The following is a 26,223-nucleotide window of genomic DNA, read 5'->3' as shown; positions in this document are numbered from 1 at the left end:
AAAAGCTTGGCACAGCCAACCCCCAGGACTTCTCCCCCGCAAGCACTTAACAAGGTATTAAACAAAACAAAACAAAAACAAAACCCTGCAGTTTCTTCCTTAAGAGAAATTCTTAGATCAGCTTTTCAGATTTTATAAAAATCCATGTAAATCTAATCATGCCATGCTATATAGTTCCATACACATGCCATACTATTTCATACCTCAATGCTTTTGCACATTCTGTTCCTTCAGCCTGGAATGTCCTTCCCTTTGTAGCTTTCTTGGCAATTTACACTTCCCCACTCATGACTCTCCTCCATGCAGTCTTCTCTAATCCAAAGTAGTGCCCTCATCTTTCCTCTTTGGTTCGACCACTGTGCCCAATATTTACCTTTCACAGGGTTGTAATGATCTAGTGTACATGTCTGTCTTTAATGCCAGACTATGGGCTCCTTGACAGTAAACACTGCACCTCATTGACCTTTATACTCCCAGCTTCTATCCCAGAGCCTGAACAATATAATACATGCTAAATAAATATTTATTGAATAATGAATTAAGAATGAATGAATTTTACCTAGACCTGAGATTTAAGACTCTTTAAGGTATAAAGAAAGACTGTAAAATGTTGGAACCATCACTTGCTTCATCTTCTAATTTGGAGCATTTATAAGCTTCAAAATGCCAAGGCATCTTATTATCTGTCCTTTTAATTATAGCCATCCTAGTAGGTATGTAGTATTTAGTATCTCACTGTGGTTTTGATTTGTATTTACTTAATGGCTAATGATATTTAACTAATTAAATTTTGAGGCCATACATTTTAATGAACAACCACAGTGATGAAATGTGGCACTCCATTTTAATACTAATTAATAATATTTTAAAATAATTTTGAACAAAATGGTAAAGATATTATAGTCTGTTAAATGTCATACTTAGCAAGTATACTTCATTACAGCTCATCTTTAAAAAATTCTAACATGGCTACATAGACAAAAAAAAGTGAAAACTTCAGAGAAACTATTCAGAGATAGTTTCATAAGACAAATTCCACATAGAATAATAAAACATATTTAGCTATTATCAAGTACAGGGCAAAGAGGAAAACTTTGCATCTCTTACTTGATATTTTTGTTCAAACAATTTAGTTTCTGTTGGGGTAGTATCTAAACTCCAATTCTTCTAACATGAATGAAACAGCATCCACATCTGGAACCCAGACCACATGTGATGGCTTCACAGGGTTTGACCATTCTTTGTTTTGAAATAAGGAGACAGAAAACATAATGTGCTCCTAGCAAAAGAATCCACATTTGCAATAAAATTAAAAGAATAAACGGAGTGATTTTATTTTTGTGTGGTATACAGGACTGTTAAATGAAATTAGAAACTGCAATTTAAACAGTGACTTCAATGAAGCAGAATTTCAAGCACTTTTCTCCTTGATCTGGCTTTTGTTTTTGAAAAATGAAAGGGCCTAATATGTACATCAGTGAAAAAAGTGGGATATAATATTTGCAGGACCCATTTTCAATTACAATCCAAATGTGGTTTTTACGATCAATAAAATGTAAACCAGTCCTGCAAATAAAATGTAAAAAGGACAGGGCTTCCCTGGTGGCGCAGTGGTTGAGAGTCCGCCTGCCGATGCAGTGGACACGGGTTCGTGCCCTGGTCCGGGAAGATCCCACATGCCGTGGAGCAGCTGGGCCCGTGAGCCATGGCCGCTGAGCCTGCGCGTCTGGAGCCTGTGCTCCGCAACGGGAGAGGCCACAACAGTGAGAGGCCCGCGAACCACACAAAAAAATAAAAATAAAAAAAGTAAAAAGGACAAATCATATACCATTTCTGGCATTTTCCCTGCCAGCCAGCTCTGGGACCATAGAATGAGGAAAATGGTCTAGGAAGCATATCTAACAGAAATTGAAAAGTAATATGATCCTGAATGCAAAACAGGAGGATGGCATCTATAATGCACATTAGTCAGTTCCTTATCTGAATGTTGTGCCAGTTTAGGGCGGTAAGGTATGGAGAAATAGGCCAGCAAAACCACACATAAAAAAATGAAGGGCTAAAAGTACAATCTATTTTTTTTTAAATAAAAAGAAACAAAGCTTTTAGCCTGAAAAAAGAAGTGAGCTATTGATGAATGATTATCTGTCTATAGGCCTTTATATAAAGATGTTTCTTCTCCCTCCAAGCAGTTAAACATAATAAAATGAGCTAAAGATTTTCAGATGTTTAGGCTAGGCATAAAAAAGAATTTATTGATAAATAGATTCATTAGCCACATGAAGTGTCTTCAAAACAAAGCTGTAAGCTTAGGGGTCTTTAAGGTTTCTTTATATTGATTCGTATAACATTTACCTGGAAACAGAAGGCAAGATAAGAAGTTTCCTGGCTCTGGGATTTCTAATACTTTTTGTAAAACATTAGAGACAACCTGAAAATTTTATTTAACAATGTTGTCTAACCAAAGTGATTTTATGATTTGTTAAGTGTAAAGAAATAGAAGACAGAAGCTAAATTTTTTTAGTTTGCATAATTGTTACCTTATTGGAAATATACCTTCCATACTAAATTATAATCATCAAATAATCTTTATATTAAACATTTTTAGGGTTTGATGACACTTTCCAGGCATAAAAAATTAAAGGAACTTTCTCTGAGTGTGATAAAATCACCGATATTGGAATTCAGGTAAGATAATTACAGTTTTTTGTTAAAGAATTAAGATCGAAAATTAAGCACAAATCAAATAATCTTTGTAGGTAACAACAGAAAAAAGAAGTGGATTGGAACTGTAACAATACATATGTGATCTTGGTTGAGCCAAGATCAACATCTGCCAATAGTCAGGTCTCCACAGCCCAAGGTGACTGAGAGGTTTGCTTTCCCACTTTTCTTGTCTACTCTCTCCCTTCCAGATGTCAGACTTACAGGATAACTAGGGATAGGTTGACATTTTACTTGTAGAATGATAAGCTGCAATGTGGTAAAAGTCTTCTCATATAATGGAAGTGTTCTGTAGATAATCTGTGTTGTATCATCTAACCATAAAAATTGGGGGACTTTGAAAACCTATACCAGGTACTTAACAATTAGGGACTTAAGTTACTCAAACATAGTTGGTAGCATAGTTTACCCGGATGGAAAGCGTGAGATAAGTAACTGGATAGGATAAGTGATTATGTGCTCAAATGGTACTTTAAGAACTCATGAGAAGTACATTTCCTAGACCTGGTGTTGAGTGATATATAGGAAGTCATAAAGTAGCTATTGTGAGTAAGCCACATGTAATGTTTATCACAACATTAAGCAACTCAATTTGCTGTTAAAAGAAGAAAAGTTGCAATCATATGTCACACATGTATTGAACTAGGGCAAAATCTGGTTACTTATTAGTAAAATAATGGATGATAACATTCTTAAAGGGAACCAATAATCTAGGGATGCGGAAACTGTTAAATGCATCAGAAACTCCATTTAAAGTATCCTGAGAGTTCAAAACCCCAAGCATTTATAAAAATCTGGGGCTAAACTCAGAAAAAAAATTTTTTTAAATAGAAACCCTTATTGAGGTAAAAGGATTTATCTCACATGTGGAAAGATACTGCAAATGATAGCTGAGAAGTCCACCAGAGCATGGCAGACTTGAAGTTAAGCTCTCTTCCATGAATTTGAAATGGACTTTGCAAGTTCTAACATTACTAATAGGAGAATGTTAAAATATTATATGAACTGGTGGGCTATAGAGAGGGCCAGGCCAAACGGTGCTCTAGACTTCAGCATAGAATTCTAGTGTTCTGAAGCTCAAGGAATCTTAGAACCATTTAAACTACTCTGTAATTTTACAAGTGAGGAAACTAAGGCCCAGAGGTCTTAAATGATTAGTCCAAAGTCCTACGCCATCTCAGCAAACTAATCTAACTCATCTAGTTTTACAGAAACGAAGAGTAGAAGTAGAGAACTGCTGTTCTAAATGGTTGATTGGCAACATGACAGTAGGAAAAATTGTTTTCAAATGATTTTTGCTGTATTTCACTGCATCTGGACAATGTAATGGTACTTAAGAGGAAAATGTAACACCATTAAGAAGTCTCCTTTTAGAGGCATTAGTGTCAAGCAATGTCAATTTCCCCCAGTTTCAGACCCTGGTTCCAAAGGTTCTAGCAGGTTCCTAAGAAATCTACCTAGTAGTACATTCAATTGTATAAAGAGTTAAAAAGAACAAACACTATCTTTCAAAACAAAGATCCCAGAGAGGACTAACAACTTGCATATAGGACAAGATTGTAACTCTACAATAACAAAAGGGGTTATAATGCATGTAACCCACTAGAAGAAAAAGTCAAGAGGTTCCTGTAAGGCTAAACCATGGTTTACCTACTGCAGTTCATTTAAGGATTAAACATGCATTTACATAAAACTTTATCCATGAATATGATCTAGTCAGGCTTTCAAAAGGTCTTTGACAAGGTGATAGAATAAAGTTTATTAAAATAAAATGGTTAAGTGTTAACATTTCTAATACTGGGTTATATTTCGTATATGGTGATCAGTCACATTTGATCAACAACTACAAATCATTCAGAAGTATTAAAACCTACCATGGTGATGACATACATGGCCTCTTAATATCCATCACTTATTAATTTTAAAATGCTTCTTTGGATGAGAGAGAGGGCTGACCAAAGTCTGAGACTACGTATCAGGAAGCCAGTGCTTTCTGCCATTTATCTTTTGAGTCTACAGGTTCCAGGCCTTTTTATTTACATTCTTTGGAGCCTGAAAAATCATACTATTTTTAGGTGCTTTGAGATTTTAGATTAAAGCATTTACCCATATGCTAAGAATATGATCATACAGCTGAGTTTGGCTTAGCTTTAAAAAATGTAACCTTTTGGGGCTTCCCTGGTGGCGCAGTGGTTGAGAGTCTGCCTGCCGAAGCAGGGGACGCGGATTCGTGCCCGGGTCCGGAAAGATCCCATATGCCGCGGAGCGGCTGGGCCCGTGAGTGAGCCATGGCCGCTGAGCCTGCGCGTCCGGAGCCTGTGCTCCGCAACGGGAGAGGCCACAACAGTGAGAGGCCCACGTATCGCAAAAAAAAAAAAAAAAAAAAAGTAACCTTTTAAAAACTGGTATGTATTGATTTTCAGTGACCTAAAAGAAAACAGGGGGAATACAAGCATATGGAAATACAGAATTATTTAATTATTAGTTGCATAAGATCAGCTGTTCTATTCAAGTTCATGAAAAAATTTTTTTCTCTTTCTCGTCATCCCTCTTTTTCTCCTCCCTGCTTTTGGAGTGTGTGTGTGTGTGTGCGCACACTCGAGTGTCGTGGCATTTAACCTCCTTTTACCTCTTCCAAGTTTCCAAGGTTCACACTTCTGGGCATGTGGTAATCCTCCTCCTCCTTCCCTCCTCCAGCCCAATGACTTAAGTTCCAAAAGAGATGAAACAAACAAGGGGGAGGAGAAAGTGACACTTGAGCCAATTTCACAATTCCTTATCTGGATTTACGAGAGGGGGAAGAGAATAAACTAAGGTGGTTAAACTGAGACATTTAGGTTATCCTAAATTTACCAGGACATTTTTTCTTATTACTTTAGAAGATAACTATAGGAGATTTTCTTTTTAGCTTAAAACATTGAAAACTACATAATGATTTAATGAGAAAAAGAAGGTGAGCATTTTTACCCTGATTTGGTTTTGCACGAATCATGAACATTATAGGAATAAAAAATTACCTCATTTTAGTTTTACTGGAAACCACAGCACATGCAGTTTGAGTGTCTGGAGCCTCAGATGTATTGACTTTTTAGGATCTGGTTTTAATTACTTTCCCCAACTTTAGTTTTGTTCTGAGAACGTTAGACATTCAACGATCATGTTAAACTAAAATTATTTGGTGCTCTTGAAAGACACATTTATTTTGGAAGCAATGTTTGATACAGTCATAATTGAGCGTTTCTTAAGAAACTTTTTCCTTGAGCATTTTGCGAATTTAAATAAAAGACTGTCAAGTTTGGCAAAAAATTGGTCTAACTGGGATGTTACAATACAAATAAATTGGAAGCCCTGTCTTATTAAGTTGTTTGGGTAGAACCAAAGGAATAAATAAAATTATTTACTCTAGTTGCTTTTTACATTCTCTTAATCTAGTTTTTATTTCTCATTCCCTTTTTTGGGGAATGAAGTATGCTATAAATACATTAATGCAATATCCATACATATGAATGTGCATATTTTTCTTTTTTTTTTTTTTTGTGGTTCACGGGCCTCTCACTGTTGTGGCCTCTCCCGTTGCAGAGAACAGGCTCCGGACGCACAGGCTCAGCGGCCATGGCTCATGGGCCTAGCTGTTCCGCGGCATGTGGGATCCTCCTGGACCGGGGCACGAACCCGTGTCCCCTGCATCAGCAGGCGGACTCTCAACCACTGCGCCACCAGGGAAGCCCCATATTTTTCTTTATGCAGGTTATTTGAGAGTGAAAATCTTGGAGATTGACAAAAATTTTTTATTATTTCAGTTTTCATATGTTGAGGTAGTTGATTAAGAAACAGCACTAAAGAGGAGAAAATCAGGTTTAGTTATGTCTCACCACAAGGACTTACACATGTATGTACGCACTGAAAATATGCCTGTGTGTGTTTACATGTAAGTATGTATGTAAATGTATACCTATGTGTACTATCTGTGTGCAAATTAAATATTTACAAGTTTTAGCACATGTTAGATTACATATATTTACATGTAAATACATGTAAGTATATACCTAATTGTCTAGTACATGTGTGTAAATTAAATATATGTACACATCTTAGTGGTTGTTAGACTACCTGAATATGTCAATGTGTGTGGATAAATTATTATGCCCAAATTGTGTATAGAGATGTTATAAGATTATTTATTTCTGGGCTAACACCAAATAAATGATGGTCAATATTCAAGACAAATAAAATCAGTTTGTTAAAGAATTATCTTTTTGTTTATACTTTAACTTTAAAAATTAAATATCTATGTAAATGGCAAGGCTCTATTTCCTATGGTAAGGAAATTCAGAATATGCTCTTAGAAGAAATAATTTTTTTTTACAAACAAAAAAATTTTATTGAAGTACAGTTGAATTATAATGTTGTGTGAATTTCTGTTTTACAGCAATATGACAGTGATAAATTTATATATACATTCTTTTTCTTTTCTTTTTTTCTTTTAACATCCTTATTGGAGTATAACTGCTTTACAATGTTGTGTTAGTTTCTGCTGTATAACAAAGTGAATAAGCTATACATATACATATATTCCCATAATCCCTCCCTCTTGCATCTCCTTCCCACCCTCCCTATGCCACCCCTCTAGGTGGACACAAAGCACCGAGCTGATCTCCCTGTGCTATGTAGCTGCTTACCACTAGCTACCTATTTTACATCGGGTAATGTTTATATGTCAGTGCTACTCTCTCACTTCGTCCCAGCTTACACTTCCTCCTCTGTGTGTCCTCAAGTCCATCCTCTACGTCTGCGTCTTTATTCCTGTTCTGCCCCTAGGTTCTTCAGAACCATTTTTTTTTTTTTAGATTCCATATATATGTGTTAGCATATGATATTTATTTTTCTCTTTCCGACTTATTTCACTCTGTATGACAGACTCTAGGTCCATCCACCTCACTACAAATAACTCAATTTCATTTCTTTCTATGGCTGAGTAATATTCCATTGTATATATGTGCCACATCTTCTTTACCCATTCTTCTGTCGATGGACACTTACGTTACTTCCATGTCCTGGCTATTGTAAATAGACCTGCAATGAACATTGTGGTACATGTCTCTTTTTGAATTATGGTTTTCTCAGGGTCTTTGCCCAGTAGTGGGATTGCTGGGTCATAAGTAGTTCTATTTTTAGTTTTTCAAGGAACCTCCATACTGTTCTCCACAGTGGCTGTATCAATTTACTTTCCCACCAACAGTGCAAGAGGGTTCCCTTTTCTCCACACCCTCTCCAGCATTTATTGTTTGTAGACTTTTTGATGATGGCCATTCTGACCGGTGTGAGGTGATACCTCATTGTAGTTTTGATTTGCATTTCTCTAGTGATTAGTGATGTTGAGCATCCTTTCATGTGTCTGTTGGTAATCTGTATATCTTCTTTGGAGAAATGTCTATTTACATCTTCTGCCCATTTTTGGATTGGGTTTTTTTTTTTGATATTGAGCTGCATGAGCTGCTAATAAATTTTGGAGATTAATCCTTTGTCAGTTGCTTCATTTGCAAATATTTTCTCCCATACTGAGGGTTGTCTTTTCATCTTGTTTATGGTTTCCTTTGCTGTGCAAAAGCTTTTAAGTTTCACTAGGTCCCATGTGTTTATTTTTGTCTTTATTTCCATTTCTCTAGGAGGTGGGTCAAAAAGGATCTTGCTGTGATTTATGTCATAGAGTGTTCTGCCTATGTTTTCCTCTAAGAGTTTTATAGTGTCTGGCATTACATTTAGGTCTTTAATCCATTTTGAGTTTATTTTTGTGTATGGTGTTAGGAAGTGTTCTAATTTCATCCTTTTACATGTAGCTGTCCAGTTTTCCCAGCACCACTTATTGAAGAGGCTGTCTTTCTCCATTGTACATTCTTGCCTCCTTTATCAAAGATAAGGTGAACATAGGTGCATGGGTTTATCTCTGGGGTTTCTATCCTGTTCCGTTGAACTATATTTCTGTTTTTGTGCCAGTACAATACTGTCTTGATTACTGTAGCTTTGTAGTATAGTCTGAAGTCAGGGAGCCTGATTCCTCCGGCTCTGTTTTTCTTTTTCCAGATCGATTTGGCTATTCAGGGTCTTTTGTATTTCCATACAAATTGTGAAATTTTTTTCTGTGAAAAATGCCATTGGTACTTTGATAGGGATTGCATTGAATCTGTAGATTACTTTGGGTAGTACAGTCATTTTCACAATGTTGATTCTTCCAATCCAAGAACATGGTATATCTCTCCATCTGTCTGTATCTTTAATTTCTTTCATCAGTGTCTTACAGTTTTCTGCATACAGGACTTTTGTCTCCTTAGGTAAGTTTATTCCTAGGTATTTTATTCTTTTTGTTGCAGTGGTAAATGGGAGTGTTTCCTTAATTTCTCTTTCAGATTTTTCATCATTAGTGTATAGGAATGGAAGAGATTTCTGTGCATTAATTTTGTATCCTGCTACTTTACCAAATTCATTGATTAGCTCTAGTAGTTTTCTGGTAGCATCTTTAGGGTTCTCCATGTATAGTATCATGTCATCTGCAAACAGTGACAGTTTTACTTCTTCCTTTCCGATTTGGATTCCTTTTCTTTTTTTGTCTTCACTGATTGCTGTGGCTAAAACTTCCAAAACTATGTTGAATAACAGTGGTGAGAGTGGGCAACCTTGTCTTGTTCCTGATCTTAGTGGAAATGGTTTCAGTTTTTCACCATTGAGGACGATGTTGGCTGTGGGTTTGTCATATATGGCCTTTATTATGTTGAGGTAAGTTCCCTCTATGCCTACTTTCTGGAGGGTTTTTATCATAAACAGTGTTGAATTTTGTTGAAAGCTTTTTCTGCATCTATTGAGATGATCATATGGGTTTTATCCTCCAATTTGTTAATATGGTGTATCACATTGATTGATTTGCGTGTATTGAAGAATCCTTGCATTCCTGGGATAAAGCCCACTTGATCGTGGTGTACGATCCTTTTAATGTGCTGTTGGATTCTGTTTGCTAGTATTTTGTTGAGGATTTTTGCATCTACGTTCATCAGTGATTTTGGCTTGTAGTTTTATCTCTTTGTGACATCTTTGTCTGGTTTTGGTATCAGGGTGATGGTGGCCTCATAGAATGAGTTTGGTAGTGTTCCTCCCTCTGCTATATTTTGGAAGAGTCTGAGAAGGATAGGTGTTAGCTCTTCTCTAAATGTTTCATAGAATTCACCTGTGAAGCCATCTGGTCCTGGACTTTTGTTTGTTGGAAGATTTTTAATCACAGTTTCAATTTCAGTGCTTGTGATTGGTCAGTTTATACTTTCTATTTCTTCCTGGTTCAGTCTCAGAAGGTTGTGCATTTCTAAGAATTTGTCCATTTCTTCCAGGTTGTCCATTTTATTGGTCTATAGTTGCTTGTAGTAATCTCTCATGATTCTTTGTATTTCTGCAGTGTCAGTTGTTACTTCTCCTTTTTCATTTCTAATTCTATTAATTTGAGTCTTCTCCAAGACTCAAGAAAAATCTTGATGAGTCTGGCTAATGGTTTATCAATTTTGTTTATCTTCTCAAAGAACCAGCTTTTAGTTTTATTGATCTTTGCTACTGTTTCCTTCTTTTCTTTTTCATTTATTTCTGATCTAATTTTTATGATTTCTTTCCATCTGCTAACTTTGGGGTTTTTTGGTTCTTCCTTCTCTAATTGCTTTAGGTGTAAGGTTTGGTTGTTTACATGAGATGTTTCTTGTTTCTCGAGGTAGGACTGTATTGCTATAAACTTCCTTCTTAGAACTGCTTTTGCTGCATTCCATAGGTTTTGGGTCGTCGTGTTTTCATTGTCATTAGTTTCTAGGTATTTTTTGATTTCCTCTTTGATTTCTTCAGTGATCTCTTGGTTATTTAGTAGTGTATTGTTTAGCCTCCATATGTTTATATTTTTTACAGTTTTTTTTCCTGTAATTGATAGCTAGTCTCATAGTGTTGTGGTCAGAAAGGATATTTGAGATACCGTAGTTATGAATTCAGTTTATAACTTAGAATTTTGGAAGTTGTATTTCAGCCTTTTTTTTTTTTTCTTCTGCTGTACACAGGCCTCTCACTGCCGTGGCCTCTCCTGTTGCGGAGCACAGGCTCCGGACACACAGGCTCACCGGCCATGGCTCACGGGCCCAGCCGCTCCATGGCATGTGGGATCCTCCCGGATCGGGGCACGAACCCGTGTCCCCTAGCACCGGCAGGCGGACTCCCAACCACTGTGCCACCAGGGAAGCCCGTATTTCAGCCTTTGAAGCAGCACAAAATAGTCTTCATTATAGAAAATGGTTCTTGGTAGCACAAGATTTTTCTGTAATTATCAACAGGAAACCCCACCCCGCCCCCAAACAGAAGTTGGTAGCAGAATTAATCAGAATGTAATGAGGCAAATAGTCAAGAGATGGTGTTATGAGTATGCACCATGAGGTGAGCTTTTTTGAGACTGGGAGCTGCCACCTGTCGAGGTGGTTTAAATCAGGATTTTGGGAGAAGCACATTATTGTGACAGTCAGTAAATGTTAGTGAAACTCAGTTTCCTCTACATACCCAACTTAGGAATGCAGTCATTAAGCCCCCATACTGTGACTCAACTCATAAGATACAGAGAAGAAATTATTCAACTCACTAAGCGATTTGGAAGTTGTCTTCAAGATTGTTAACCCACAGCAAAATTGGATGATACATGGGATGGAAGTCAAACTTGGTAATTTTTGACTTTCTCTCCATTTTCACTATAAAAGATTAAGAATCTCAGTCTAACATTATCCGAGAAAAGAAAATCAACAGCACTGATGTATGTGTGATTCTGTAACACTGTAGCCAGAAGAGCATATAATAATCTTATCAGTAGGGGGGAAATGGAATTTCATGAATGATTATGTTGAAACATGCCTGCAGACTTAAGTACTTAATACGACTTACATGTCTCTAAAGGAAAATATGCATTATAAGAGAGAAAAGTTCTGACTTATTTCTCAGATCTGCCCTGATTTATGCCAAGCATAATGCCTTGGACTCATCTTTGTGCCTCAGATTTTCCATGAGTGAGAATGCTACCATGAATGTATCACAGACCTTGTAATCATTTTTATAAGTTATTCTTAATTTAAAACCTCTGAGAAAGTTTAACTTCAAAAAATATCAGAGCTTTAAAAAAGGCTTAAATCAGAAGTGATTCAAGCAGTCCAAGATATTGACAGATGCTACTGAAAAGGGTCTGCAGACACCAAGAGCCTTGAATCTCCCTCTGAAGCTTGTTTCGTCTTTCAATAAACTATCCTTATTGTTTAAATATTCCTTCTTACTTTACATTTTCTCTGGTTCCTTGAACTCTAACCATTCTCTAAGCAGGAAACAATGTTATCCTACCCCTTGCAACATAAGAATTCCTGTATTATTAAAACAATTCTTTATATCCTTGAAGATACCCATAAAGGGTTGAGCAAGCAATTAGTATTTATTGAGAACTTACTGTATTCTAAATATGATGCTTGTGAAAGGGGTATAAAAAACCAGCAGGGTTCCAGACAGTACCTCTGAGAGACTTATTGCATTCTAGTTGAAAAACTTGTTGAATCTGAGCTGAGCTTCAAGACCACCAATTCCAGTCCTTTAAAGCTAGATTTCCCTCTGCACCACACTAGTTGTGCCCGCTATGCTTGATTATCTCCAGTGACAGGGACCTCAATATTTCCTGACAAACTGCTCCTTCCAATTTCTGACATCACTTAGTTGCTAGAGGAAACAAATCTCCATATAAATTTAGCCACAAAACAGGAATGAGTCAAGTACTATAAGTGCTGAATCAGTTGAAAAAGACAAGTTCTGTATGAGGTCAAAGGAAAGAGGAATCACTGTTGGTTGCTGTGGTCAGAAAAGGATGATTTAGGGTAAAATAACCAATATCTTTTAGTTTTCTCCGAAGTACAATATAAATGTGCATCTTTATTATTACTGGTATCATATGCAAATCCCAATAACAGTTAACAGTTACTGAGTGCTTACTACATGCCAAGCATGTTATACTGTCTCTCAAGTAACACTGTATATACAATTTTATAGCTAGCTAGAGAATCTACTTTGTTCTAGGAACCATATCAGGTACATATATTATTTCATATAATCTTCACAACTAAACTTTGATATGGGTGTTATCATTGGCACTTTACCCAAAGAGACATTGTGGCTCAGCGAGTTTCAGTAACCCATAGTGGCAGAGCAAGGCTTCTAAACCCACTATAGCTGATGCCACCGTCCTAGTCTTATCTACTGTGCTAAACTGCCCCTCCAGGAAACCTTCCCTCTTCTATTAACTTACTAAAGAAAACAGGTGGCTGACTAGTTCTTTCCAGTCTTCCTTAGGGCTAAAATAAGGGGAAATTGGCATGCTCAATGGGAGGGAAGCCCACTGGTGGTTTTACCTCTGGAGTCATCCTAATGGCCATTACTGATCCAACAGCCCAGGTCCTTCCCTCAGGTCTGAGAGGAAAATGTCTGATAGACATCCACTTTTACATATAAATAAGGAATGCCTTACTAGTCATCCTCTAGGATTACTAAAATCTGATACTTATAACTAAAAATGGTAAACTATCATATACCGAGGTCTCTAATTTAGTACTTTAAGAATTTGAGCTGCTTCACAATGAGGCTAAACCTTTAGAGTGACTGAGCACATGTTGATAGTTGTAATTCTTGTTAATTTGGGGGAGGGACTTTTCTTATTAGTGTTAATGTTATCTTGAATTGGTCATGGTTTCCAATTTCTACTCATCTTGACTTAAGATATTTTTACAGTTACTGTTAGTTTACCTCTGCGGATCATTTTGTTCTTGTATAACTGCTGAACTATAAAAATCTGACCATTATTTCCTCATGGATTCTTCTTATCACTCAGGTTTTTTGTTTGTTTGTTTTTTGTTTTTACTGAAAAGTAGGAATGAAAATTAAGAACTACTGAGATAAAGGAAGAATTTCCATGATTTCCAGAACTTTTCTAGCCCTAAAAATTTCAGATGAACATTTTGGCATTTCAGAACAATGCTGGAGGGCAGATATTTTCCCTAATTTGAAGAAGAGGACACTGAGGCTCAGAAAGGTTGAGTGACTTGCTAAGGTTTCAAAGCTAATAAGGTGGTAGAATGAAATTAAAACTCAGGTCGGCCTGGTTCCAAAGACTGTGCTTTTTCCATTATATTATACTGTCAACCCCAGAGTGTTTGCCTTCCAATTCTCATCTCCAGATTTCTTTTCCTCCACTCATTGGACTGAATATAACTGTAATAATTACTAACCACATGGGTAAAATTACATTAGCGCTAACCTCAGGAAAACCAAATTCTGTTAGCAGGAATTTGAATATTACTGAACTGTTAACTGGTGTGTGAGTATCTTTTGTTATAAAGAAATTCTGGACATAATGGCTTTTGTTTGCAACAAAATGTAACATCTGTATTTCAGAAACTGAAATGCATACTAGGTAAACTGCTATGGGTAAGATGGCTATAGATGTACACAACATTTGAATAAAGACTAAGAAAAAGAAAAAGAAAAAAAAACCTTTAACTTTGGAATTTCTTGCAGGCATTCTGCAAAGTCTCACTGATCTTGGAACATGTGGATGTCTCTTATTGCCCCCAGCTGTCAGATGAGATTATTAAAGCACTGGCCATTTACTGTATTAATCTCACACCTCTCAGCATTGCTGGCTGTCCAAAGGTATGTGCAGGAGTCAGCTCAGACATATCAGATTGAAGTATTGCCAAAGAACCCAGGCAGGGTAGCAATTAGCAGTTGGACTCACCAGAGAACTTGTTTTCTTTGCCATGTCTGAGGTATTCATTAGAGTTTTCTTCTTTCCCCAAATTGGAAATAGCTTTATGATTTCATTTGTGTCAAAGTAGAATCTGCAAGAAGTTAAAGACAACTCTTATACAAATATAAAAATGTGTCAAATATTATTTAATTCAATGAGAGAACCAGCAAAATGGTAAAGTCAGTTCATAGAGCATTTGATCAAACTGGGTATTTATAGGAACTGAAGAAAGAATGTTGGAATATGATTGTTAGGTTAAATCCAAAATTGGTTAATGTCCTACAAGGTAACAAGTCCATAACCTTGGAGTTATAGTTTCTACCAGACAAAAATAATTTGCATCTCTCCTGGGCAAAAATATAACAGAGTTTGGGCCCTAATCAATACTAAACAGTATGTCAAACAAAAGCATAATTTCTTACAGAATTTCTCAGTTGGACCTGTTAAAACAATGTTCCGGTAAGACACTGAAAGGATATGCAATCATCTTTTGTCTTATTTTCAAGTGTTGGATAATTTTTCTTGACATCTGTCTCTGAAAGGAATATATACTCGTTGAAAAATCTTTGGACTACATATAAAAGTGTGAAGGAGAAAGTAAAAATTCAAAGTCATACCACCAACCAGGACATAACCACTGTTGCATTTTATACTTATTCTTCTAGAATTCTTCTCTATGTACAGAGATTATAAATAGTTACAGGTTTGTGCTTTGTCTTGTTTTTTAAAGAACAGAATCATACTTTCTAAAATACATTGTAACCTACTTTCTTTTCTCTTAATATACCATGCATATATCCCCATGTCAAGAAATAGAGATCTCTGGTTATGGATTAATAAGGCAGATTGAATATACACATACAATTTTGTTCCCTCTTGAAACTCTACCAAAACTGCAGAAGAAGGGTGAGGGGCCACTTTGATAGGGAAAACAGTAGAGGAGACAAGAGCAACGAAATTTTGGAAACTTGAAAATAGATGGACTAATTCAGCATACCAGAGATAGCTTTGAATCCTAAGACAACATAGAGAAAGCTGGGAAAAAAGTGGATTTACACCATAATCTTCAAACTTGGCAATACTGTGTACCTCTGGAACGAGGTTAAGAGGGTGGCTAAAGTAAGGAAGACTGGGTTAAAAGTTCTTGAGAAGTAGACAGATCTCTAGATCTCCTCCTATACTCTATACCTCTGGGCAACTGTCCCTCCCCACTCTCACCAGATTCGAGATGTATTTCCTACAGCCAGATTTCTCAGCCTTGGCGTTATTGATATTTTGGACAAGATCATTCTTTGGAGTGGGGGATTTTTCTGTGTACTGTAGGATGTTTAACAGCATCCTTGCCCTCTATCCACTATATGTCAGTAGCACCTAGCCCCCCACACCTCCAGTCATAACAATAAAAAGTCTCCAGATATTGCTAAATGTCCTCTGGGAGCGGGGGAGTGAAATCTCTCTACTATCTGCTCTCTAGATAATAAAACAGAAGGTTGCCGAGCTGGGAGACTCATGTATAATTGAGAGCTTGGGTACAAAAGTGAAAATGGGAATTAAGTGACTAAATGCTGAATGCAGAGACATTCAGCACTCTTCCAACACAGCATTCAGAATTTGGTTGCCAGATCTTTGCCTCCAGGCAGCAGATTGGAAGCCTCTTTTCTGGGGACTCTGACTAGCCAAAGATGAAAGATTGAAAAATACTAACATATGTGGATTTTCCAACAAATAACCCATCCAAACCATTGAAGTTTAATGTAGAGAAGGCTCATATCATGCACTCAGACCTTCCAATCAGCTTTTAGCTCTCCACTATTAATCATGAGCAGACATCAAGGACATAAGAGACTAGACTTAAGAGAAAAGCCTCTAAAGTGGAAGATAAAGACCAAACCAAATTAACAGGAAAAACTTAGAGGAAGTAAAATACTCAGAGGGAAGAAAACTAAAAAAACTTTAAAAAAATCCTCAGAAACTGCAAGGTTATTAACAACCTTGTCCTCTTCTCTTGTGCACACTGATGGGCTTCTGTTTACCAAAGCAACACCTGAACTTTCAAGATGCCTTCATTCTAGCTAGTCTAAAACTTCAGCTTCTCAGTTGTTTAGTCTGGGTGGTGAGTAGATTAAGAAAGTGATGCTAGGAACTCCTGATTCCTCCATCATTAACTGTGCCACAATAAGGAAAAGGAGGCAGTGGTGGGAAAGACATGGTGAATCATGACATTAATCTAAAAAATTCACAGTAAAATTCTCTTTGTACAATAGTGTACTTGTTTAGAACTAGGGAAACCAGATGCCTTTCCGGTCAACATCATCTTTTTCTAGAAGTGAGCTGGGTCAAGGAACTCGGGACACTAGCAGCACCGACCATGAACCCTCTGCAGCTTGAGCAGTCATGGTTCGCAGGGTCCTTGCTTCCATTGCACACGGACACATGGGTAACACATGGCTCACTGGGAACTGCCTTGGCTGTAAAGCAGGCACAGATGTCGACTGGGCTTTTAAGAGGCTCCACTAATAAGGGAGGAAAGTAGGAGAATGAGAAGAGGAAAGACTCCAATGAGAACAGGAATTGAGGCAGAGAATTTTTTGTTGTTGTTTCGTTTCACTCTGGGTTTTTTTTGGTAAGGAAAAACTGAGAGTTCCTTCTATAAATTGTGCGGTGGATACTGCCTTGCAGCATAGAAACTAAGGAGGATATCACACAAGTGAGATATTATAAAATGAATATCTACACTGAAGATCTACGCTGAGAAAAAGGAAGGAGAGTAGTTATTTCAGAACCTCAATGTAAGGGAGAAGGATTTAGCTTTACCATCTATGCAGGTGAAATGAGTATCCTGATTCAGAAGATGTAGTGACCATAAGTTGGGCCAATGTGAACACTCCTCACAGCCTCAGAAATCATAAGGCTGTGGTCCTGTCTAATATATTTCAGTTCCATTGCTTCTGATGAGCCATGAAACACATTAGTGTCTGGCTCATCATTCTAGGCTAGGTTTCCCAGAAGCCCATGGGTCAATCTTGAATGGCCATCTTGTCCATCTCCTGGAAGGTCCCTTCAACCAGCTCACCACCAAGGTCAGTGAGTAGTACTGTGACCTCATTCCACCCAGCACTAAAATGAGAACAACATAATCTCTGCTCAGTAGGACTGAGATCAAGACCATGTATCTGGGAGTTAAGAGCATGGCCAGTCATCTTCACCTCCAGTTTCCAGCTCCCATAAGTCCCCAAAACGTCACCTCAGTCACTGAACATTTGGGATTCTGATCTACAGGAAATGTTGGGCTCCTTTTCAGTTCTCACAGTATCAATAAAACCTAGCATTCTGAGCTCTACCTATCCAGGATTTTTCCATCATCTCATTGTCTTTCCTTTTCTCTACAATTGTGAGAGTTAACCCCCGCCCCCAGTGACATCAGATCCTCAGAGACCCACAAAGAATAGCAAGAATGTCTGAAGCATTTTTGTGAGAATCAGATGCAATGTTAAACCTTGGTTCTGAGCAAGTTCTGGAAACAGGGCATGCTTAGATAGTGACATCTATTTTTCCAAACATAAAAAGTATACATTTCGGGCTTCCCTGGTGGTGCAGTGGTTGAGAGTCCGCCTGCTGATGCAGGGGACACGGGTTCGTGCCCCGGTCCGGGAAGATCCCACATGCCGCGGAGCGGCTGGGCCCATGAGCCATGGCCGCTGAGCCTGCGCGTCCGAAGCCTGTGCTCTGCAACGGGAGAGGCCACAACAGTGAGAGGCCCGCATACCGCAAAAAAAAAAGGATACATTTCAAACTGAAGGGTTTTTCGGCATAATTCTCTCAATTTTATGTTAAAAACAAGAGCTTAGCCTCATGGCATGTTTTTTAGAATGTTCAAACATTTAAAATAAGAAATTAAATCCAGTTGGAAAAAAATTCCTCTGGGGAGAGAAATCTAGTTGATTTTGCAGCAAGTCCCAGTTCAGCTATAAATTCAAAAGCTAAACCTTGACTAAGTGAAGTAATCCAAGAAGTGGAGTTGAATTACCTCTGCAGAACGTCTGGGCAAACTCTCAAGATACTGGAACCCTGCACAGAAATTCTCAGAGTGAGATTCATGCAGGCTCTGTGGCTTCTACTCTTCTCTCCCCTGCTGCCTACAAACATCTGTCTTACCTAATTGTCCCTTTCCAGAACCAATTACTCCATACACAAATCATCAGAGATGTCCAGATCCCTCCTCACAGCAATCTGATCCTGTCTGCAGGTTAACTTCAGTGGATATATATTTTTTATAGTTTTGTAACATGTGATGTCATTAAACTTATGTTTCTCCAATTGATGATGCCTTACAGTGGATTTCAAGTTTAAAGTTAAATCCCATTATTGCAGCATTTCATAAATTGCTCATATTGGTGTGACAGGTATTACTAGGGAAATTTTGATGAAGTTTCCAATCCCAAACAGACAACTCTAAAATGAAAACAACAGCAAGATCACAAATTCTATTACTGCCACTTGAAACAGACATCTTACTGTTCTGGAAACAGACTTAAATCACTAACTTGAGTTATATAGGCTCATCATGTGACAAGCTAGTTAAAGAGAATCTGCAATGGTTCTGATTCTATTTGTTATGGACTGAGTGTTTATGTCCTTCCAAAATTCATATGTTGAAACCCTCATCCCTGATGTGATAGTATTAGGTGAGGCTTTGGGGGGCTAATTAGGTTTAGACCGAGGTCACAAGGGTAGAGCCCCCATGATGGAATTAGTGTCCTTAAAGAATAGGAAGAAAATAGAGCTCACTCTCGGCCATGTGAGGCTACAGCAAGAAGGTAGCCATCTGCAAACCAGGAAGAGGGCCCTCACCAGACACTGAACCTGTGGGTAACTTGATCTTGGACTCCTCAGCCTCTAGAACTGTGAGAAATAAATGTATGCTATTTAAACCATCTAGTCTGTGGTATTTTGTTATAGCAGCCCAAACTGACCAATACACTATTCTTCCCTGGGATGGAGTTTGTTGGAATAATCAGAGTTACTCTGGCTGTGTGTTTAGATTACTGACTCAGCATTGGAGATGTTATCGGCAAAATGCCATTACCTGCACATTTTGGATGTTTCCGGTTGTATCCTGCTTACTGACCAAATGCTTGTGAACCTTCAGATGGCCTGCAAACAACTCCGGATCCTAAAGATGCTATACTGCAGACTTATTTCCAAGTAAGTATGTACCTGAATATGAAAAACTTTGAGAACTACTTTCTGAGAAAATAGAATATGTCACCACGGCATTCATAATACATAGTGGCTTTCAGAGTTAGGAAGGTTTCATTTTATTTTTTACCTAATTGAAGCCAGTATTTTGGGCTGAACCAAGGGAAGCTCCCTCTAAAATAGTCTTTGTGGCTTCACATTCCTTTCCCAGTAGCCCTTCTACTCTTAGTACTTCCCCTTCTTTGACCATACAGATGCTCAAAGCCTTAACTCTGTTCCTCATAGAATAATCACTAGCTCTTCCTCCACTACTCTCTCAAAATATTTCCATTCAGTTAATCTCCTCTAGGGGTTAAGAAACTAATCAGACTAAACTAGTTCACAATTATGGACAAATTACTAACAGTTATCCTAAGAGCCCCATCTCTCCCAAAGCTGTTTGTTTAACACTTGTTATTTAACTAAGATCTAGAGCTCAGAGTAAGGTATTCTGATGCTACAGGCCAAATGTCTATTTACTCAATTTACAAAATGTTTCCAATGAAATAACTGTTGGGTAAATAAGCAATCTATAATGGTGGAAGGTATTAGGTGTCCACCCTGTGAGTTTTTAGATAGAAAGCAGTTATTTGCTCCATTGCTCATTTTTGTTCCTATTGACTGAAAGTAAAAATGTGCAAGTATTTTAACTGACCTCTTGAAGTAACCTGTGGAGTGTTCAAATGAGAATTCTTGACCCATCCCTGAAGGTCAGGTTCTTTTCTGAAGGTTGGAAAAATGAATACTAAGAATTAATATTATCAAAGTACAAAGTACATAATGTGTTCTAAGCATGTAGACTTCACAGAAGAACTTTCTTAATTAAGCAGCCCTGGCATGAGCTGAACCATGAGATCTGGTCACTTGATGCCTGAGGAAGAAAATGATTTCTGATCTAAGGATGTGTGTGCTAAAATGAAATGAAAAACAAAACAAAAACAAAACTATTACTTGTAAAATAGGCACTGCCACTGGGCCCAGGCTTGCCGGGGAGGAGGGCAGCCAACTGAAGCTGGATCAGAAAAAAGGGGGCAGGTTCTTAAAAATCTTTGGAGAGGAGTGGAGACTCAGCCCTTCTTGATAGGTATGGAGATGACTGACATGGATATTATTAACTTCATTTAAAGTGTGTACCATGAAATGAGGTCCTACGAGTCCCTGCTGACCCTGTCATATCGTTAAACAGCCAACTTTGGTCAAGATGACAGTAAATGAATTAATATATTACACAAAGGAGTTTAGCTTCTAATCTTTTTTTTTTTTTTTGTGGTACACGGGCATCTCACCGCTGTGGCCTCTCCCGTTGCGGAGCACAGGCTCCGGACACGCAGGCCCAGCGGCCATGGCCCACAGGCCCAGCCGCTCCGCGGCACGTGGGATCCCCCCAGACCGGGACACAAACCCGCGTCCCCCGCATTGGCAGGCAGACTCTCAACCACTGCGCCACCAGGGAAGCCCAAGTGTAGCACTTCTAATCTTTTGACTTTATTTTGCCAATCATTATTTTGGGAAGGTAATATTATTGAACTTCTAAAACGTAGGATTTTAAGTAGAATGAATGAAGACTTTCTAGCCAGGGCCTCTCTGATCCTAAACATGGTGGACGTAATCATGGTATGGGATGTTAAAGTGTAATAAATATGGTGCTTGGTCAAGAAGACCCAAGATATCTAGTAATTTCCAATTCCTGCCTTTGACTACCCACTCCTCTTACAAGGTCCTTAGTTAAAAATAAAACAAATAAGATTTTACTACTAGGGGTTGGCCTCCAAAACCCAATGCAAAACTCTAGTTAACTAACTGAATCAATGGAAAATTCCTTTACCTAATCCAGGACAGCCAAAAGGCGTATTTTGTTTTCTACCACCAAGCCTGCCTGTCCCTATCAGCAAGAAGCAGACAGAGACTTGGCCCTGATACCTAGAAGGGAGCTGGCTTGTCTGCCCATCTCATTGTCTAAAGAGGCCAAACCACTGTAGTCTCCCTTATAGCTCCACTCCTGCTAAGATCCAGCAAGAAAGAGGCCTAGAATTCTCTGATTCTATCCTTGTCTAGCAATGGAGAAGGGCTATCCCCACAGCAGGGTGGCTAGACTAGTTAGGCTCCAGGAGCATCTGTCTTGACATCCTGCTTCTAGGAGAGGATGCTGTTTGTCAGTCAAAGAGCTCCCAAGATACTTGGGCTTCAAAACTTTGATTAGAGAAGTGGTAAGGCCTGGCCACATTCTGCTGTTTGGGGTCAGCTCTAGAGACTGTAGAGCATCTTCTTCTCCACTTAGATCCATGGGATCCTTGGGTGGAACTGGAAGTGCTGCAGATAATGTGGACCCTTCAAGACACAAGCTCATGATGACATCTAATCCCTTACCTATGTTCACTCTAAAAAAGCACAGTTGTTTGCACCTGCTCCCTCAACAGCAAGAGCTTTGTTTTGTCTGGGTGAAATGGAACATTTGGTAGTTAGGATATAGGAGATTTTTCTTGGGAAGAGGTTCAATGACTTTGAATCACAAAGCAATGTATTCCCACACATCTGATTCCATTTGAACATAAAAGTGTACGACGCAGCCCTTAAAATCCAATTATAGCCCTCAGAAGAAACTGTTTTATATACAAATTCCCCCATATTCAATGGAATCTGAAAACACTGCACCAGCTTTACAAATCAAAGAGGTCTGTTCAGCCCACCCTATCTGAACTAGGGGAGGAGCAAACTTTTGGTCAATGAGCAAACTGGCTGAAGCGCTTCCAGCATGAGATATGCTGTCATTCTACAACCCCAGAGCCTGAAGGGATTCCAGGAAGTGATTCCAGAAGTCCCATGTGGAGACATAATAAAGGCTCCTTTAATTCAAGGAGAAATAATAACTGAGATGATAAATTTGATGGGAAAATCTAGCTGTCTACATTTGAAGCAGTTGTATTCAACTAACCTTTCAATTTATGGACCTCTGTGGGGAAAGCAAGACAGTCAATGGAGATGAAGAAAAGCATAGTGGAAAAGAGGGAGAAAGACCCAAACAATGGTCTCCACAACCCAGGAGGGTCTGAACCACAAAGAGGCAGAAGAGCCATTAAGTCTATAATTAGCAAAGAGCAAAGGGACCTTTCTGATATTTTTGTGTCTGGAGTCCAAAACTTTAAACTTTAGAGAGATGAGTAGAGAAAGTCTAGGTGGTCTTCAGAGCCCCAAACAGCAGTATAGAGATTCCTTGAAGACCTTATTTAGCAGTTCCTGGCAGCATAAATTACTACCTAGGTACTCTAAGGTCTGTGTTGTTAGGAAATAAAACTCAGAGTTCTCCTCTCTAGCTCACGGAAAGGTCTTTGTGGAAAGGCCTTTGTAATTTGGACCTACTGAATTTTATTATTAATATGAACAAATAATATTACTTAACAATGATCATTTGCCATGTACTGTGCTAAATCCTATTTTATGTTTATTATCTAATCCTCACAAATACCCTATTACCATAAAAATGAATAAGGAAACTGGTATAAACAGTTTAAATAACATACCCAAAGTCATACAAATAAAAGACAGAGCCATAATTTGTACCTAGGTCTTATCATTGTTATGCTGCTCTTTTATCTTTAGATTAGTGATTTTCAAGTTTTTTAAAGCTCTAACATTCAAGAGATTTGATCAATAAGGGGAGACAAGCACTGTTTGCCCAATTTACTTGCTGATGCATAAATAAGAGGCTGATTACAAGTAGTCTTTGGTGTAGGCTCCAAATTCCCCTTTCTTTTAGCTTACTCAAGAAACTAGAAGGAAATGTGAGGGCAAGTGATGTTATTACAGGGATAACCTTGAATCCCCTTTAATTTAGAAAAAACAAAAATCACAAACTTCAAAATATCATTATTATTAACCATATGATACTTTGCAACTGTGTGGCATATCGTGTTTGAAAATCATTGTTCTATACTGATCCAAAGAAACCTCTCTCGCCAGGTTAAATGTGTAATGACTAACCATTGCAGTAGACGGCTTCAATTCCCAAATCATTTCCTACAAGTTCTTGGAGTCACTCAGACCTAAGTACCTGAGTAGAAGGTACTCAAAGGATTCCACATGCACTTGAAGAAACATAGAACACACAGTGATTCCTAAGTAGACATTTTCTTTTCAATATTTCCCAGCTGTCATCTATACTAGAGCATTAAGCTATTAAAAAGAGACAGAGGGAGTCTGAGACAGACAGACAGACGTGTTTCTGGCAGGAGCATTCAGTTTCTACATTTTCAAGTTTCCTGATACTTTTAAAAAATGCTTGTGTTTACATTATGCAAAAATAATATCCTACTTAGAGGACATAGAAAGATTATTCAAGAAGTTTAAAACATAGGATCACACTTTTTTTTTTTTTTTTTTTTTGCGGTACGTGGGCTTCTCACTGTTGTGGCCTCTCCCGTTGCGGAGCACAGGCTCTGGACACGCAGGCTCAGCGGCCATGGCTCACGGGCCCAGCCGCTCCGCAGCATGTGGGATCTTCCTGGACCGGGGCACGAACCCGCGTCCCCCGCATCGGCAGGCAGACTCTCAACTACTGTGCCACCAGGGAAGCCCGCTTACAGTTATTTTAAAACACCTAAGATTTGATTCAAGTGAAACAGTATTTCAAACTACTGATGTATCTTAGCCTTTTTGATTTCATTACCCTACCAGAACTCATATAGCCATTGAGCACAAACTTAAGTCAAAGTATATGATAATACCAGCCTCCATATCAATGACTGTTTCCAAACTGCTGCAATAATAACTCAACGTAATACACAGCAAAAACAGGCACAGTAGCCCCTACATGGGCAAACATTATTACTCATTTCTGATCCTAGGGAAGCTGCCAATTACTCATTTCCTGTTTGGTACTGGTCTCAAGATTCAAACCAACTTTCTAGGAAAATCCTTCTGTCTTGGAAATGACATTATTTTCAAGTTAGATATACTTTTTTTTCTGATGCTGCAATATTGTGCTTTATAAGACATATACATTTGGTCATTCAGATGATCAAAATATATTTCTCATATATATCTGGAGAGTGGTATGCCTGGAGAGAGCACAGAAGCTCAGCATCCTTTCCTTATACCTTGCCCTATGCATCTCTGATACCTGGTTGTTCTTGAGTAATATCCTTTAATAAACCAGTGATTCAGCAAGTAAAATGTTTCTGTGTCCTGTGAGCAGCTCTAGCTGGTAGATCAGAAGCCCAGGTAACAACCTGGTATCTGAAGTGGAGGGTGATCTGTGGAACTGAGCCCTTAATTTGTGGAATCTAAAGCTATTTCCAGGTAGATAGCTTCAGAATTGAGTTGAATTATAGGACATCCAGCTGGTGTCTGAGAATTGCTTGGTGGTGTCGGGAATGCCCTCCTCCCGCCATGTTGGAATTGGGGTCCTGAACAACTTTTAGATGACTTCTTTGCTTCCTTCCTCCTAAGAGAGACAGTAACAATATTTTTAGTCATTCTGACCATGGAACACCTTTGAGACTTTGATGAAAAGTCACAAACCTTCTCCTCAAAAAAATGCATAGTAGATACAAAACTGCATGAATTTTCAGGAAGTTCATGGGCTTCCCTGAAGTTCATCCATGTATCCAACAGGGATCTGCGGACTCTAGGTTAAGAGCTCCTGCTCTGGTACATGGCCAGCCTTCACAGGTTGGCAGGTTAGGATACTCCCTCATCAAAGAAACTGGAAATGTCAGGCAGAGGGCTCATTTAACAGTGCTATAGAGTGCCCTCAGTGTTCCTACGCCACGGCCATGCAGTTTCCTTACCCATTTACTGTATCTGTTAATCTCTGAACTGGCTGAACCAGAGAACTATTGAGCTACTTAAGCTTTGGGATCCTGATTATTAGCACAATTTACCCACACCCTCCCCCTCAGGAAGGCAAGAGAGATGTGAAATGAATTCAAGTTGTGACAGTGAGTTCTTTAACTCCAAATTGTGATCTAGTTTGAAAATTCTGCACTAGTGATTACTTCTGCAACTAGCTAATGCTCATCACTGTTATTACAGGGAAGCAGCTAAGAGAATGTCATCTATAGTTCAGCAGCAGGAATACAGTGTTACTGACCCTCCACTTTGGTTTGGCTGATTGCGAAGGCAAGCCTCTTCCAGAGCAATAAGATATAACACAACTTAAAGATTCAGAATTGATGGCGGAAGAGTCAACATACAGTAGTCAAGAGGAAGCAGTATGACCTTCAACCTCAAGCAGGAAGAACAAAAAATGTAGAACTTGGCAACTTCATTTTGTCCAAGTATTTTTACTAGCTGGATCTTAACTGTGTAAACAAGCAGCGAATCATCTCCAGATTCTTATTCCAGCTACAAATGTTTCTAAATACATCTGTAAGTTCTTCTGTCTCACAGTCATGATTAAAAGCCAAATCAAGCACTGCTACTATGTAAATTTT

At 38.4% G+C, this 26,223-nt stretch overlaps 1 protein-coding gene across 1 annotated transcript in view; it reads left to right on the top strand.

The window, feature by feature from the left end:
- FBXL13 (F-box and leucine rich repeat protein 13) overlaps positions 1-25,932 on the top strand; it is a gene marked incomplete at both ends in the record, with an annotated part of 183,443 nt that extends 157,511 nt beyond the window's left edge. The window contains 6 exon segments of the mRNA XM_079711473.1: positions 2,606-2,645; positions 2,648-2,685; positions 14,323-14,457; positions 19,596-19,759; positions 25,823-25,897; positions 25,899-25,932. Coding sequence (XP_079567599.1) covers positions 2,606-2,645; positions 2,648-2,685; positions 14,323-14,457; positions 19,596-19,759; positions 25,823-25,897; positions 25,899-25,932 — 486 coding nt within the window.
- Between the last annotated feature and the right edge of the window lie 291 nt (positions 25,933-26,223).

Source organism: Hyperoodon ampullatus (genome assembly GCF_949752795.1).
Source record: "Hyperoodon ampullatus genome assembly, chromosome: 9".
In the NCBI taxonomy this organism is placed as follows: Eukaryota; Metazoa; Chordata; class Mammalia; order Artiodactyla; family Ziphiidae; genus Hyperoodon; species Hyperoodon ampullatus.
This window is presented reverse-complemented; position numbering and strand designations above follow the sequence as displayed.